General features: G+C 44.8%; 1 protein-coding gene across 1 annotated transcript in view; it reads left to right on the top strand.

The window, feature by feature from the left end:
• Nucleotides 1–14232, top strand: part of LOC309547052 (FH2 domain-containing protein 1-like) — an 80897-nt gene that overhangs the window by 44070 nt on the left and 22595 nt on the right. Inside the window, exon 2 of the mRNA XM_082246838.1 lies at nucleotides 9379–9972. Coding sequence (XP_082102964.1) covers nucleotides 9472–9972 — 501 coding nt within the window. The 5' untranslated portion in view covers nucleotides 9379–9471. The remainder of the gene's footprint in view (nucleotides 1–9378; nucleotides 9973–14232) is intronic.

Here is a 14232-nt window from a genome sequence, read left to right as displayed (position 1 = left end):
TTCATTTCTTAAACCGAACTATGACGGAATTGATGTCTAGGCATACCTCTGCAAGGTAGTTGTCCATTACAGCTGTTCTCCAGGACCCTGGTGCCACCACCTCCTCCTCCACATGATTCACAGCATGTCTTGCCCCAAGAGCTTACAAAAAGCCAGCGAGAGCCCCCAAACCCAGCCTTCTCCCATATTTATATTACTGGTGAGTAGAGTAGGCTGAATCCAAAAGGCCTGGGAATTGAGCGCCCACACTGAACTTCCTCCCCTCAGCCTAGGCAAACCTCTAACTAACTAGAGCAGCAATAAACAGCCTGTCTGCATGTGGACAAATCTCCTGGATCTGGAGTGACACTAGATTAGGGCTGAAGATCAGGAGGTGTGGGAACTGGTATCCTGGATCTGGAGTGACACTAGATTGGGACTGTGCGTCAGGATAAATATGGACTGGTCTCCTGGATCTGGAAAACAATGGGATAAGATCTGAGGAACCAGTCTCCTGGATCTGGAGTGACACTAGATTAGGGCTGAAGATCAGGAGGTGTGGGAACTGGTATCCTGGATCTGGAGTGACACTGGATTGGGACTGTGCATCAGGATAAATATGGACTGGTCTCCTGGATCTGGAAAACAATGGGATAAGATCTGAGGAACCAGTCTCCTGCATCTGGAGTGACACTAGATTAGGGCTGAAGATCAGGAGGTGTGGGAACTGGTATCCTGGATCTGGAGTGACACTGGATTGGGACTGTGCATCAGGATAAATATGGACTGGTCTCCTGGATCTGGAAAACAATGGGATAATATCTGAGGAACCAGTCTCCTGGATCTGGAGTGACACTAGATTAGGGCTGAAGATCAGGAAGTGTGGGAACTGGTATCTGGATCTGGAGTGACACTGGGTTGGGACTGTGCATCAGGATAAATATGGACTGGTCTCCTGGATCTGGAAAACAATGGGATAAGATCTGAGAAACCAGTCTCCTGGATCTGGAGTGACACTAGATTAGGGCTGAAGATCAGGAAGTGTGGGAACTGGTATCTGGATCTGGAGTGACACTGGGTTAGGACTGTGCATCAGGATAAATATGGACTGGTCTCCTGGATCTGGAAAACAATGGGATAAGATCTGAGAAACCAGTCTCCTGGATCTGGAGTGACACTAGATTAGGGCTGAAGATCAGGAGGTGTGGGAACTGGTATCCTGGATCTGGAGTGACACTGGATTGGGACTGTGCATCAGGATAAATATGGACTGGTCTCCTGGATCTGGAAAACAATGGGATAAGATCTGAAGAACCAGTCTCCTGGATCTGGAGTGACACTAGATTAGGGCTGAAGATCAGGAGGTGTGGGAACTGGTATCTTGGATCTGGAATGACACTGGGTTGGGACTGTGCATCAGGATAAATATGGACTGGTCTCCTGGATCTGGAAAACAATGGGATAAGATCTGAGGAACCAGTCTTCTGGATCTGGAGTGACAATAGATTAGAGCTGAAGATCAGGAGGTGTGGGAACTGGTATCCTGGATCTGGAGTGACACTGGATTGGGACTGTGCATCAGGATAAATATGGACTGGTGTCCTGGATCTGGAAAACAATGGGATAAGATCTGAGGAACCAGTCTCCTGGATCTGGAGTGACACTTCATTAGGACTATAATGGAACAGAACAAGTGGACTGGTCTCCTGGCTCTGGAAAACAACAGAATAAGATCTGAGGAACCAGTCTCCTGGATCTGGAGTGACACTTAATCATGACTGTGGATCATGAGTTATATTGACCAGTCTCCTGGAGTAATACTGGACTACGATTAAGGATCAGGAGGTGTGTGGACCAGTCTCCTGGATCTGGGGTGACACTGGATAAGGACTGTAGATTAGGATAAGTATGGACTGATCTCTTAGATCTGGCATGACACTGAATTAGGGCTGTAGATCAGGATACGTATGTGCGGGTCCCCTGGATCTGGAGTGACACTGGTTTAGGAGGTGTGTGAATTAGGGTTGCCAACTAATCCCTTTAAACCAGGACACATATTAATTATACAGGTTCTGAGGCTGATATAATGCAGATAAGGCACTAAGTGAGTTTAATTACCACCTTAATCAGCCACAGAACTGTGTAATTAATGTGTGTCCTGGTTTAAAGCGATGAGGTGGCAACTCTAGTGTGAATCGCTCTCCTGGATCTGGAGTGACACTGGATTAGGGCTGTAGATCAGTCTCCTGGATCTGGAGTGACACTGGATTAGGGCTATAGATCAGTCTCCTGGATCTGGTATAACACTGGATTAGGGCTGTAGATCAGTCTCCTGGATCTGGTATAACACTGGATTAGGGCTGTAGATCAGTCTCCTGGATCTGGAGTGACACTGGATTAGGGCTGTAGATCAGTCTCCTGGATCTGGAGTGACACTGGATTAGGGCTGTAGATCAGTCTCCTGGATCTGGAGTGACACTGGATTAGGAGTGTGGATCCTGGATCTGGGTTTCCTGCCATTTAAAGTTGAGTTTTGGGTCAGGACAGATCTAGAAGTCTGAGCAGGTTTACATGGACAATGAGGAGTCCTTGTGATGAAGGTGAGTCCTGGATGTTCTCGGAGGGTGGGATAAAACTCTGGCATTAAGAAAACTGCAGAATCTACAAACACCTGAGATCTGTGTGAGGCTCCTGGGCCTCATGTCTCTCTAAACGAGGTGGATGTTTCTGTCCAGGATTAGCCATTCAGTCCCATCTTCCTACAGGTGAAGGTCTTTTGGAGTTGCAGGAGGTCTTGGTGCAGGTTTTAGGTGCCCCAATATATTTATTTATTTATAACATCAGGAAATGTTTCATTTTGGTTTTCTTCTTAGATTGCATGATCTGGATGTAATGGATGTGATTCGCTGTTTTATCTACAATTCTCACTATGGTTAGTTACAACTCAGTGCCTGACGTGGAGGAATTTGTAGCAGCGGCTCCTTGATGGGGGGTCATTTTCTATTGTTTCAGCAGTTTGTGTTTATGATCCCATCAGCATGCCTGGAACTCTGGAAATAATCAGCTGTCTGAGGCTCAGGTTGGGCCACCTGGTTGAATCTGGGGGGGACCCAGGTTGGGCCACTTGGGTGAATCTGGGGGGGGGGGGGGGAGAACCAGGTTGGGCCACTTGGGTGAATCTGGGGGGGGGACCAGGTTGGGCCACTACGGTGAATCTGGGGGGGGGGGGGGGGACACCAGGTTGGGCCACTTGGGTGAATCGGGGGGGGGGGGAGAACTAGGTTGGGCCACTTGGGTGAATCTGGGGGGGACCAGGTTGGGCCACTTGGGTGAATCTGGGGGGGGGGGGACCAGGTTGGGCCACTTGAGTGAATCTGGGGGGGGACCAGGTTGGGCCACTTGGGTGAATCTGGGGGGGGGGGGACCAGGTTGGGCCACTTGGGTGAATCTGGGTCGGGGGGGACCCAGGTTGGGCCACCTGGGTGAGATCTATGCATGTGCGTAGATGTGCATTTGTTGTAGCGATAGGCAGGTGCATTGTCATGCGCCAGTGTGTGTTTTTTTTTTTTTTTTTTTTTTTTTTTTAAATGTGTTTTTTTGAGTTAAGGATTTGCTCTGGAGAAAGTTAACAGCCAATGGACCAAGGCTTGTTAATACCCATTGGCAACATATTCAAATGCACCTTAGATGTGTTTTTAGGGCCAGTTCACACCATAGAAACGCAGTCCAGATGCTTCTGCATGCGTTTCTTTGATGGGTTCCAATGTTTGTTTTTTTTTTTTTTTTTTTCATCACCTTAAAGGCCAGTTTACACAATAGAAACGCAATCCGGATGCGTTCTGGATGCTTTTTGCATGCATGTTTTTAATGCATTTTTTTTTTTTTCCTTTTTTTTTTTCCTTTTTTTTTTTTTTTTTTTTTTTTTTTTTTTCTCCACTTTTTTTTTTTTCACCCTAAATATTGATGCATTTTACCACGTTAAAGTCTAGTTCAGTGCAAAGAAAATGCAGCATGTCTGACTTTTCTTCTGGAACTGACCCGACATTCCATGCGTTTTTGATGCAGAAAAAATGTACTGGACTGCATGTGGTGTGAAGTGGCCCAAAATAAGGATGTGTGTTTAGGTGCGTTCACACCACACTGCATGGGGTGGGAATTGGCCCTAAGGCTCCATTCACACTTGGCCGTTTTTGAGCGTTTGTCAGCTCCAAAAAGGTTCCAAAACGCCCAACAAGTAAAACCCCATTCATTTAAATGGCCCCTGTTCACATCTGAGCGTTTTAACGCCTGAAGCAAAACGCCTGTAGCTGAGAAAAGTACATGAGCTGCTTTTTGGGCTGATTACCAGCGTTTTTGATAGATGTCAATGCCTGCCTCCAAAAAACGTCTGAAAATCGTGGTAAAAAAACGCGCGAAAACGCTACGCCCAAGTGTGAATGCAGCCTTAAAGTATAACTAAAGGCAACCCCCCCCCCTTTTTTTTGTTTATTTTAGTTTTGGATAGAGCAGAGAAGGATTAGAACCCCTTTCAGCTTTTATTGCTGCCTGTGTCCCCATTAGGGAGATTCACCCTCTCTATTTGTCCTGTTTACCATTATCACTGAAAGTAAAAGAAAATCCAAAATTTTGGGTTGTCCCCAGAATGGTAATAGAGGTGAAATCTTCCAATGGGGACACTAGTTCTGGTGACTTGGGGGTCCCCAAGAAATTCCCTTGATTTGCAGGGATTTCCTCTCACTTCCTGTTTGGCTATGGGACAGGAAGTGAAGGGAAATCTCTGCAATGGGACACAGATGGTAAAAAAAGAACCTTACAGCGGTTCTAACCCTCCCATTCTCTATTCAAAATGGGGGGGGGGGGGGAAGTTTTCCTATAGTTCTAATTGAATGCCTTGCCATTTGCTTCTTTTGACCTCCCAGTACAGTAAGGCTGGGTTCACACTGGGTGTCCCCGCATCCAATTTGCATGACAAGAGAGTGTAGCCGGCTCTCAATGGGGCCGGTTCACACATTACCGTGGCGGCTGCGGAGCGGATTGCACAGGCGTCCTGTGCGTCTTTGGCTCTGTTTCAGGTTCGAATTTAAGAAAAAAAAAAAAAGTTGGGCCTGGTTTGTCCCTGAAACGGAGAACAGGGACGCATTGGACCCTTGCTGTGGGACATATCCGTATTAGGTGTGACCCCGGTCTTAAATGATGGGAACAGGTAAGGAACCTGGACACATACATTAAAGCATAACAGTGTAAATGGGTCCTCCAAACATTCATGTCTTCAGCTATCTCCCAGGTCTAGGTCTGTTTAGCTGCTCCCAGACATCACAGCCATGTCTAGGATCTGTTTGAGAAGTTTGTCACAGGATCACCTTCATGAAGGGATTCTTTACAGTAAGAGCAGTAAAGCTGTGCAATGCTTCATCATAGGAAGGTGTAACCAATAATGGAATTAATAAAAGCACCATGAACTTAAAGAAAGAAATGGGAACTTCAAAATGTTGCCGTCGTCACCAAAACGGGAGGAAATCTTCCAATGGGGATACCTGTTCCGGTAACAACTCTTATAGGGCTTGTTCATGTGCCTCCCCCTCTGACAAGCAATGTGTGGTGAATCACTTTTTAGAGGGCGTTTGACAGGTGGTTAGGAGGGGATATGTCACCTCCTCACTGCCTGTTTTAACCCTGAAAATGCAGACTCATTCATAGAATAGGGCCGCTCTGCGGTTGCAGCATGCTGGGTGAGCATTTGTCAGGGTTAAAACCAGGGCTTTTTTTCAGCGGGAACGCAGTTCCGGCACCTCCAGCACTGAATGTATGTAATAGCAAGGGATGTGCCGGGTGGTCCATTGATGCTGGGGGATCTATTGTTACTGGTAGGGATTTGTTTTTGTGTCAGTGTCTATTGTTGCTGGAGGGGGATAAATTGTTGCTGAGTGGGAGAAGGGTGTCTTATGTTGCTGGTAGGGATCTACTATTGAGGGAGAGGGCTATTGTTGCTCTATGCTGGAAAGTCTATTGATGCTGGCTGCCAGGAGATATGTTGTTGCTGGGGTGGATCTTTTGTTTCTGGGGATAGTATTTTGTTGTGGACAGTCCATTGTTGCGGTGTAAGGGGGGGGGGGGGGAGTCTATTGTTGTGTGGGAGATCTGTTGTTGCTTAGGGGGAACTATTGTTGGGGTAGGGTCTATTGTTGATGGGGATGGTCCATTGTTGTGGGGAATCTGTTGTTGCTTGGGGGGACCTATTATTATTATTGTGGTAGGGTCAATTGTTGCTGGCTCCAGGGGATATATTTTACTGCTTTTCTTGTTATTGGGCAATCTATTGGTAACACCCCATCCTACTTGAATGGTGACCCAGATTGTGGTAAAATCCTGACAGAGGTTCGAACCCTTCCTTCATTTCTTTTCAAGATCAAGAAACTTGCCATAAGGGGAATGAGAGGCTTGATTGTGAAAATGCAGGTTTCCTGGCTCTAGTCATGTCTTTGACCAAAAACACGTGTAGCGATAAGGGGTTCTGTGTTTTTCTCTGCAGGAGGGTGGTTCTGGGTTGGTGACTTAGAAATACTCGGGCATCAGCCCCAGCCAGGTCTCATGTGTGATGCATTTTATTGCAATCTGTAACTTGTTGGGCAATCCTGAAGGAAGACAAAGTTTCCCCCTTACACCCATTGACACTTGTGCAGACTTTGGACATCAGTCACATGACAACCTGTACCCCATCTTTTCCAATGATGGCCATTCATATATGTGCGACTTAAAGTTGCAGCGACTTCAAAGTAGTAAGGGGGGGGGGGGGGAGTCTATTGTTGTGTGGGAGATCTGTTGTTGCTTAGGGGGAACTATTGTTGGGGTAGGGTCTATTGTTGATGGGGATGGTCCATTGTTGTGGGGAATCTGTTGTTGCTTGGGGGGACCTATTATTATTGTTGGGGTAGGGTCTATTGTTGCTGGGGATGGTATTATGCTGTGGACGGTCCATTGTTGCTGTGTAAGGGGGGGGGGTCTATTGTTGTGTGGGGGACATTATTATTATTATTATTATTATTATTATTATTATTATTATTATGGTAGGGTCAATTGTTGCTGGCTCCAGGGGATATATTTTACTGCTTTTCTTGTTATTGGGCAATCTATTGGGTAGGGGGTGGAACCAATTGACGGTGCTCAGAGGGTGGGTAGGGGGTGTTACCAAGGGACGGTGCTCAGAGGGTGGGTAGGGGGTGGAACCAAGTGACGGTGCTCAGTGGGTGGGTAGGGGGTGGAACCAAGGGACGGTGTTTAGAGGGTGGATATGGGGTGGAACGATGAATGCATCCACAACATCTAATGATTCGTAAGCTGCAAAATATCACGTTTGTTATTGGGCTTATATATTCTTTAACCATTTCTGGACCGGAAGGATTTGCCCCCTTTTTTTGTGAATTGCGCTGTCATGCGACACTGTAATCACATAAAATTGATGTTCTTTTTTTTCCCACAAATAGAGCTTTCTTTTGGTGGTATTTGATCCCCTGTGCAATTTTTATTCATTTATTTTATTTGCGCTATAAACAAAAAAAAGAGTGACAATTCTGAAAAAAAAAACAAAAAAAACAATATTTTTCACATTCTGCTATATAACATTCCTAAAAAAAAAAAAAATGTAAAAATCCAAAATTTTCATCCTTCTAGGCCAATTTGTTTCCTGCTACATATTTTTGGTAAAAAAATTCCAATAAGTGTATATTGATTGGTTTGTGCAAAAGTTATCGCGTCTACAAACTACGAAAAAGATTTATGTCATTTTTATTTATCTATATTTTATTTTTTATTTTTTTTTTACTAGTAATGGTGGCAATCTGCAATTTTTAGTGGGACTGCAACATTGCGGCGGACAGATCAGACCCCTAACTGACATTTTTGGCGGACCAGTGACTTTACTACAGTAATCACTGCTAAAAATATGCACTGTTACTGTAATAACACTGGCAGGGAAGGGGTGAACACAGTGGTGATCAGTTTAAGTGTGAGCCTTTTCTAACTGTATGGGGGAGAGACTTGTGGAATGACCATAGAGACCTGTGTTCCTATATAGAAGGATCACAGGCGCTCTGTGATCATTTCAGAGAGAAGAACGGTTTGCTGTGTTTACAACATCCGACCTTTCTTCTCTCTCAGCGGGGAGCGTTCGCAGGTGTCAGGCGGTCGCCGTCCTACCCCCCCCCCCCCGCCCCAGCACCATACGCGTGACCGAAGTAGGGCTATGTTGTTTAGTGCAGCCGAGCCAGCCAGCCACAGTAAATCTGCTGCGGGCAGGCGGTCGGCAAGTGGTTAAGTTCCCCTCACCTTAAAGTAGAACTACAGGCAAAGCTTTTCCATTTTTAATAAGGGAGGGTTATAACCTCTGTCAGTGTGTGTGTGTGTGTGTGTGTGTGTGTGTGTGTGTGTATATATATATATATATTTATTAGTGGAGGTTCTAATCCTCCACTCTATCCCAAGACTACAAAATATGTTTTGCCTTTAGTCCTACTTGAATGGTGACCCAGATTGTGGTAAAATCCTGACAAAGGTTCTAACCCTTCCTTCATTTCTTTTCAAAATCAAGAAACTTGCCATAAGAGGAATGAGAGGCTTGATTGTGAAAATGCAGGTTTCCTGGCTCTAGTCATGTCTTTGACCAAAAACACGTGTAGCGATAAGGGGTTCTGTGTTTTTCTCTGCAGGAGGGTGGTTCTGGGTTGGTGACTTAGAAATACTCGGACATCAGCCCCAGCCAGGTCTCATGTGTGATGCATTTTATTGCATTCTGTAACTTGTTGGGCAATCCTGAAGGAAGACAAAGTTTCCCCCTTACACCCATTGACACTTGTGCAGACTTTGGACATCAGTCACATGACAACCTGTACCCCATCTTTTCCAATGATGGCCATTCATATATGTGCGACTTAAAATTGCAGCGACTTCAAAGTAGTTTGAGTAATACTATGGTCCAACTTTCACGCAACTTGAGGACCATAGACTTCAATGTTAACCCTCAAAAGTTTCATGAAAGTCGTACCTGAAAGTTTTACATGCAACAGTGGGTACGACTTTGCAAAGGGACAATTCACATCCAAGTCACACCCATCCAAAGTTGCGTCAAAGTTGTAGCATTGTGAATGGAGCCTAACTTATGAAATGATGGTGTCATAGCATTGTTAATGGAGCCTAACTTATGAAATGATGGTGACCTTAAAATATGACCACCTTGGGCAGGGAGGCTGTGTCCTTTCCCCAAATCTGGGCTGAGGTGTCCTGTGACTCTCACTATATCCACATGTTTAGGGATGGTCATGAGTTTAGAAGACCTTCTACATTCGTGAAGGAACATACAAGTTGTGGTTTGTTTTCTGACTTATAATTCCTATTTTTTCTCCTCAGGTTGATCTTCGGCTACCATGAAAATGCCCTGATTGACCCTGTTTTTAAAGAAATTGCCCCCAAGTTACCCTTCTCTTGTTTGCCTTGGGGCAGATGGATGAGACCGCTCCTGTAAACATGGTGACCTCCAGGAATGCTCCTTCGCCGCCAATACCTCCATGCCCTCCCCCCCTTCCACCTGGTGGCCTTTCCACACAGCCTCTGCCTCCTACGTCATCCACCGGAGATTCCAATCCCCCACCACCACCACCTCCGGCAAGATTCTTGTTACCCCCACCTCCCCCGCCACCTGTGAGAGGCTCCTTAATTCCTGTATCTATCAACAACACGTCCGTTTCCACTACCACCCCTTCTGCCCCATTACGTTTTGGAGACCAACGCAGACCCAAACTGCGCAACTTCAACTGGGACGCTTTGCCTGTGGAGCGAGTGATGGGAGGACGCAACCTTTGGACCTGTGGCCCTCAGGGGACGAGCCTACAGATAGATGTCGCACGCATGGAGGAGTTGTTCGGGCAGAAGGAGGAGCCACGCAAACCAAGGGGGCAAAGAAGCTTCAAAGCACGACCGCTCCAAGGGGAGACCGAACCAGAGGTGAGATGTGGTAGAATGTAGGAAATGTTAAAAGTTATAATTGTAGAATTATTTCCCGACCAATAAATAGTCTTAGTATTTCTTCTTTTGATTTTTATTGGGACCTTCCAACATTTTGAAGAGGATCGTACCTTTTTTAAAACCCCATGTAGGATCAGAGGATAATCCCTATAGCGATTAATAAAGATCTATATAGAGAAATCAGGACCTTCTTCCTACCTTAACCAAAATTGGCTTGAATAATTAAATGGCCCCTAACACTGGATATGAGTTACAGAAGATCTGTGACTTACTCCATAAGCAGGTCCGTAGGCCAGGGATGTCTGCATTCCCTTAATCAAAGTAGCAGATCCATCCAGCCACAGTGTGCACAGATTAGGAAATTGACTGACTGGCTCCCAACTCCTGTGTCATCTTCCTCCTCCAGGACACACAGCAGCTAGTATTCAGTCCCTGTTTCTGATGCCCTCTCTTCCACCTACTTGTAGCATACCCTACTAGATAGGTGCTAAATTTAGATAGCTTGAATTAGTATGTGTTTTTTGATGAGTAAATTTAGTTGCCACCCTTTAGCCAGAGTGGCTGTGATTGTTTGGTAAAAGCATAGTTTGCTCACTTTACTCAGTGCAGCTGCATTCTGCTAGTCCGGTCTGCTCAATGTGTTAAGCTGCTGCCAGTTTGATAACTCCCTCTGCATCCAGAGAGTTTGAGAAGTTTCTGGATGATAGGTGTGGAGCTATGCAGCTGGCAGCATGATTATTGATACAGCTCTGGCCAATCCTAGTGAGGCAGGCTCTGAGGGCATGCTGGGAGACTGTATATGTTCTGTAAGCACACTGCACTCAGTGTCATTTCCTGGAGAGGATTATTCCAACCTGGAGGGGATGCTACCTTCCCAGGCAATGCTGCTATGTCTTAAATCAATATAATAAATGCAATTTGAAAAAACAAACATAAAAGTCTCTCAAATGATATAGGTCTGCTTCAACTTCAAAATCAATATAATGAGTTGAGTCCGTGCCAAGGTGACGTAACAGTAAATGCAGACAAAAAGTGCTTCAGAAAATCTAATGTTCTCTGTGCCAGGGTGAAATAAATGTGGGTGGTTTTGTACCTCCCCTATTTATTATAAAAATGTATTCTATTGTCTATTCTTATAATAGTCCATCAAAGCTCTGATAAGGTCAATGGAGGGTATGCTAACAATGCTAGCTATAAAAAATAAACACACTGCTTAAATAAACAAAGATCTAATTTATTATAAAGAAAGTAGAAATGCTAACATAAAACACTAAAGGAATATTACAGAGCATATAAGACAAAACAATTACATATAATATGTTACATATTCGTCCTCGGGATTCGATAACTTTCAGCTGGTCTCAAGCACACAGGAAGGAGAAAGAGAGAAGCCCAAGAGCCATGATGGCCCACAGCCAAGAGCCAGCAGCCAAGAGTTAAGAGAGAGAATTCTAGCTGGCAATTCTTACAAAAGTCCACTCAGACACCACCCACATAAACACCCACTGTCTTCTTGTCCAATGACAGTTCATACCATGCCCCCTTCCTACTCAACAGGAAATATCTCATCTTTCCAGGAAGCATGTTATATTCTTCCACTAGGGGCGCCATCTGTCCACGAATCACTGTTTTTGACCTGGGTCATCTTTATTCACCGCTGGCCTTTGATGTTGGAATTACCTCCCCAGGAGATCTTATCTGAGGCTCCTCTACACCCATACCTCACAATAGGAGGTTTATGCGAGAACATCCTGTGAGCCTTGTCAGGAATGTCCTGCTGGGCACTTTGCATTCCAGACCAGGTGTGGTTAGGTTCAATTATCCAGAAGCATCTGATATCAGAACACTTAAAACTACATGTTGCCTCCAACACAGGGTGGCCTCTTGCCGCAAAACACTCCAATATTGACATTCAAACTTTGAAGTGACAGTATTGTGAGACAGTGACACCCAGTGGTAGTCGGATTCTTACCAGAAATAAGGGAGATATGAGCTTTGGACTGTTTAAATAGAAGATCCAGTGTATGAATGGCAAAGAGTGATGTGCTCTCGCTGGGATATCCTAGATCTTGTCCACTTCACAATTGTAAAGATCCGGTAACTCAAGGCACAATTGCCAAAGAGATATTACCCATAAGAAAAGAAGGGAGCTGATGGTGCATTACCCTCAATAACGAATTTATAAAAAAATTGCAGCTCCATTCCCAGTAGACGACTCCTAATTGGAAACACGTCGGAGGGAGCCAGCCGCGCTGTCATATGCCACGGACCGTTCTGCAGGCGGCCGTGCATTTTTAAGAGCCTTATTTTCCATCTGTAAATTTCGTTGTTGATGTAAGTGTTTGCCAATTTTTTTATAAATTCGTTATTGAGGTTAAGAAAGGAGGAGGAGGCTGCTTCTGCTTTTAATATAGCTTGTCTGGAGAGAATACCTAGTCCTCAAGTGTATTTAGTTCCTGTTTTTGGGGGTATCCAACTTAATTTTCTCAACCCTATCCAAGTTTAAAAAAAAAAAAAGGAAAAAACACCCTTAGACTGGTCATTGGAGAAATGTGCGGATGAGCCTGTGTGCCTGGTTGTGGGGCAAAGCTTGCGGGGATGACTTGGCCATTATTCTTGTGGCTCCTATTGGAGTATCTAGAAAGGGCTGGCAATGACCAAGAGATGAAGACTGAGTTGAACACCGAGAGATGGGTTCACGTGTGGGAGAATTAGTCAACTGTGCAGAAGGTTATGCAGTTAATTCGTGAAGCACACTTTTCTAGATTGCTGAGTTTTGGGGTTCTTTTGTTAAGCATACAAATATTCAAGACAATGCAAATTGTGGCTTTTAACAGATGATGGCTAAGAGTGGCAGACACATCCAGTCGGCTGTATGAAAGTGCTCTCTAGCGCATAACACAATAGTGTAATGGTAGTTTGTCAGGCAGCCATTTCGTTCAAACGCTGTCGCAAGCATCCATCTTGTGTTTCGAGCTCAGCTGACCGCGTTAGAAACCAAATGGGTCATTTCTTACCAGCCTCATCCCCCAGCTCCTTTTGGCAGTGTTAATTACCCCCTGGGTCACTGAATGCAGGTTCCTGCGCAGCTGACACTTTTCACACCTTTATCATAAACAAGCAGACGGACATGGCTAGCCGCACTGTCTCTGCCTGGTCAGAAGCCTGTCGTAATCTGAGCAGATGGCCAGGAAAGCTGTCTGGTAAATTCCACAGCAAAGGGTCATTCGGAAAATGACCACAGTTAACCCCAAACGTCCTAACTTTATACATAAGCAAGATGTGTCTCTAGAAAATATATATTTGACTGCCAGATAACATACGGATCGAATTAAGATCAAACTTGATCACTGTTGTTGCTAGGGGAGACAAGCTAGCGATCAGATGCCTTACAGGTCAGAGGTTATTCCGAGATAACCCATGTTTAGTGTCTGTATAAAAGCAGATTCAAAACTGTACCATAAAATATCGGTTTCAAGCATGTAACCGTTGCATATTTCCAGATATGAGTTATTTTAATAATCTGTCTAAACGGGATGTGTCTTAGCATGTGTGAGCCTCCAGGGGGACCGTCCATGGACCCAGAGCCTATTGGCCAAGTACTTCTGGTGACACCCCCTGGATGGTCAGAGAAAAGGACAGGAACTGATAGAGTTCAGTTCTCATCCTACCATCCAAGCAATAACATCGCTCATGGGGAACCGATCATACCTGTTCAGCTTCTGAAACTAAGGTAATGCCAGGACTGTTTTTAATGCAAGTATTTTCATTCTTTATCTTTGTATTTCTAAATTGCTGTATTGTGTCTTTATTTCTTTGTAACCCATTTTTCTGTAAATATTTTTATTTGCACCAATCTTCACCTTTCTTATAATTAAACCTTATTTTGAAAAGTGTTAACTTTTTTGTCTCTAAGCTCTTAAAACGCAAACTGACCCAAAAGAACCTGCCTCCTGAAAGAGCGCTACTGTTTAGGCTAACCTATCTAAACATTCTTGTCTGAGGTGACCGTGTGTGTTACAGATGGTTATTCTAAAGTCATAATTGGTATTTCTAAAATTACAAGCGTCCTCTGGGCTCATTATAAACGTAGAGGTGGTGGCAGAGAAAGGGTTAATTGTTAGCCCGGTGACAATCGCTCTGTCTGCTGGCATCTAGATTGTGGTCCCGCAAGCTGGACAATCTGTGTGCTGGGTGCAGCTGAGAGTGGCATTGCTACGCAAGTGATAGCAGGGTGTG

Source organism: Pelophylax lessonae (assembly GCF_965119305.1).
Source record: "Pelophylax lessonae genome assembly, chromosome: 2".
In the NCBI taxonomy this organism is placed as follows: Eukaryota; Metazoa; Chordata; class Amphibia; order Anura; family Ranidae; genus Pelophylax; species Pelophylax lessonae.
The sequence above is the reverse complement of the archived record's forward strand: the minus strand, read 5'-3'. Positions and strand labels throughout refer to the sequence as shown.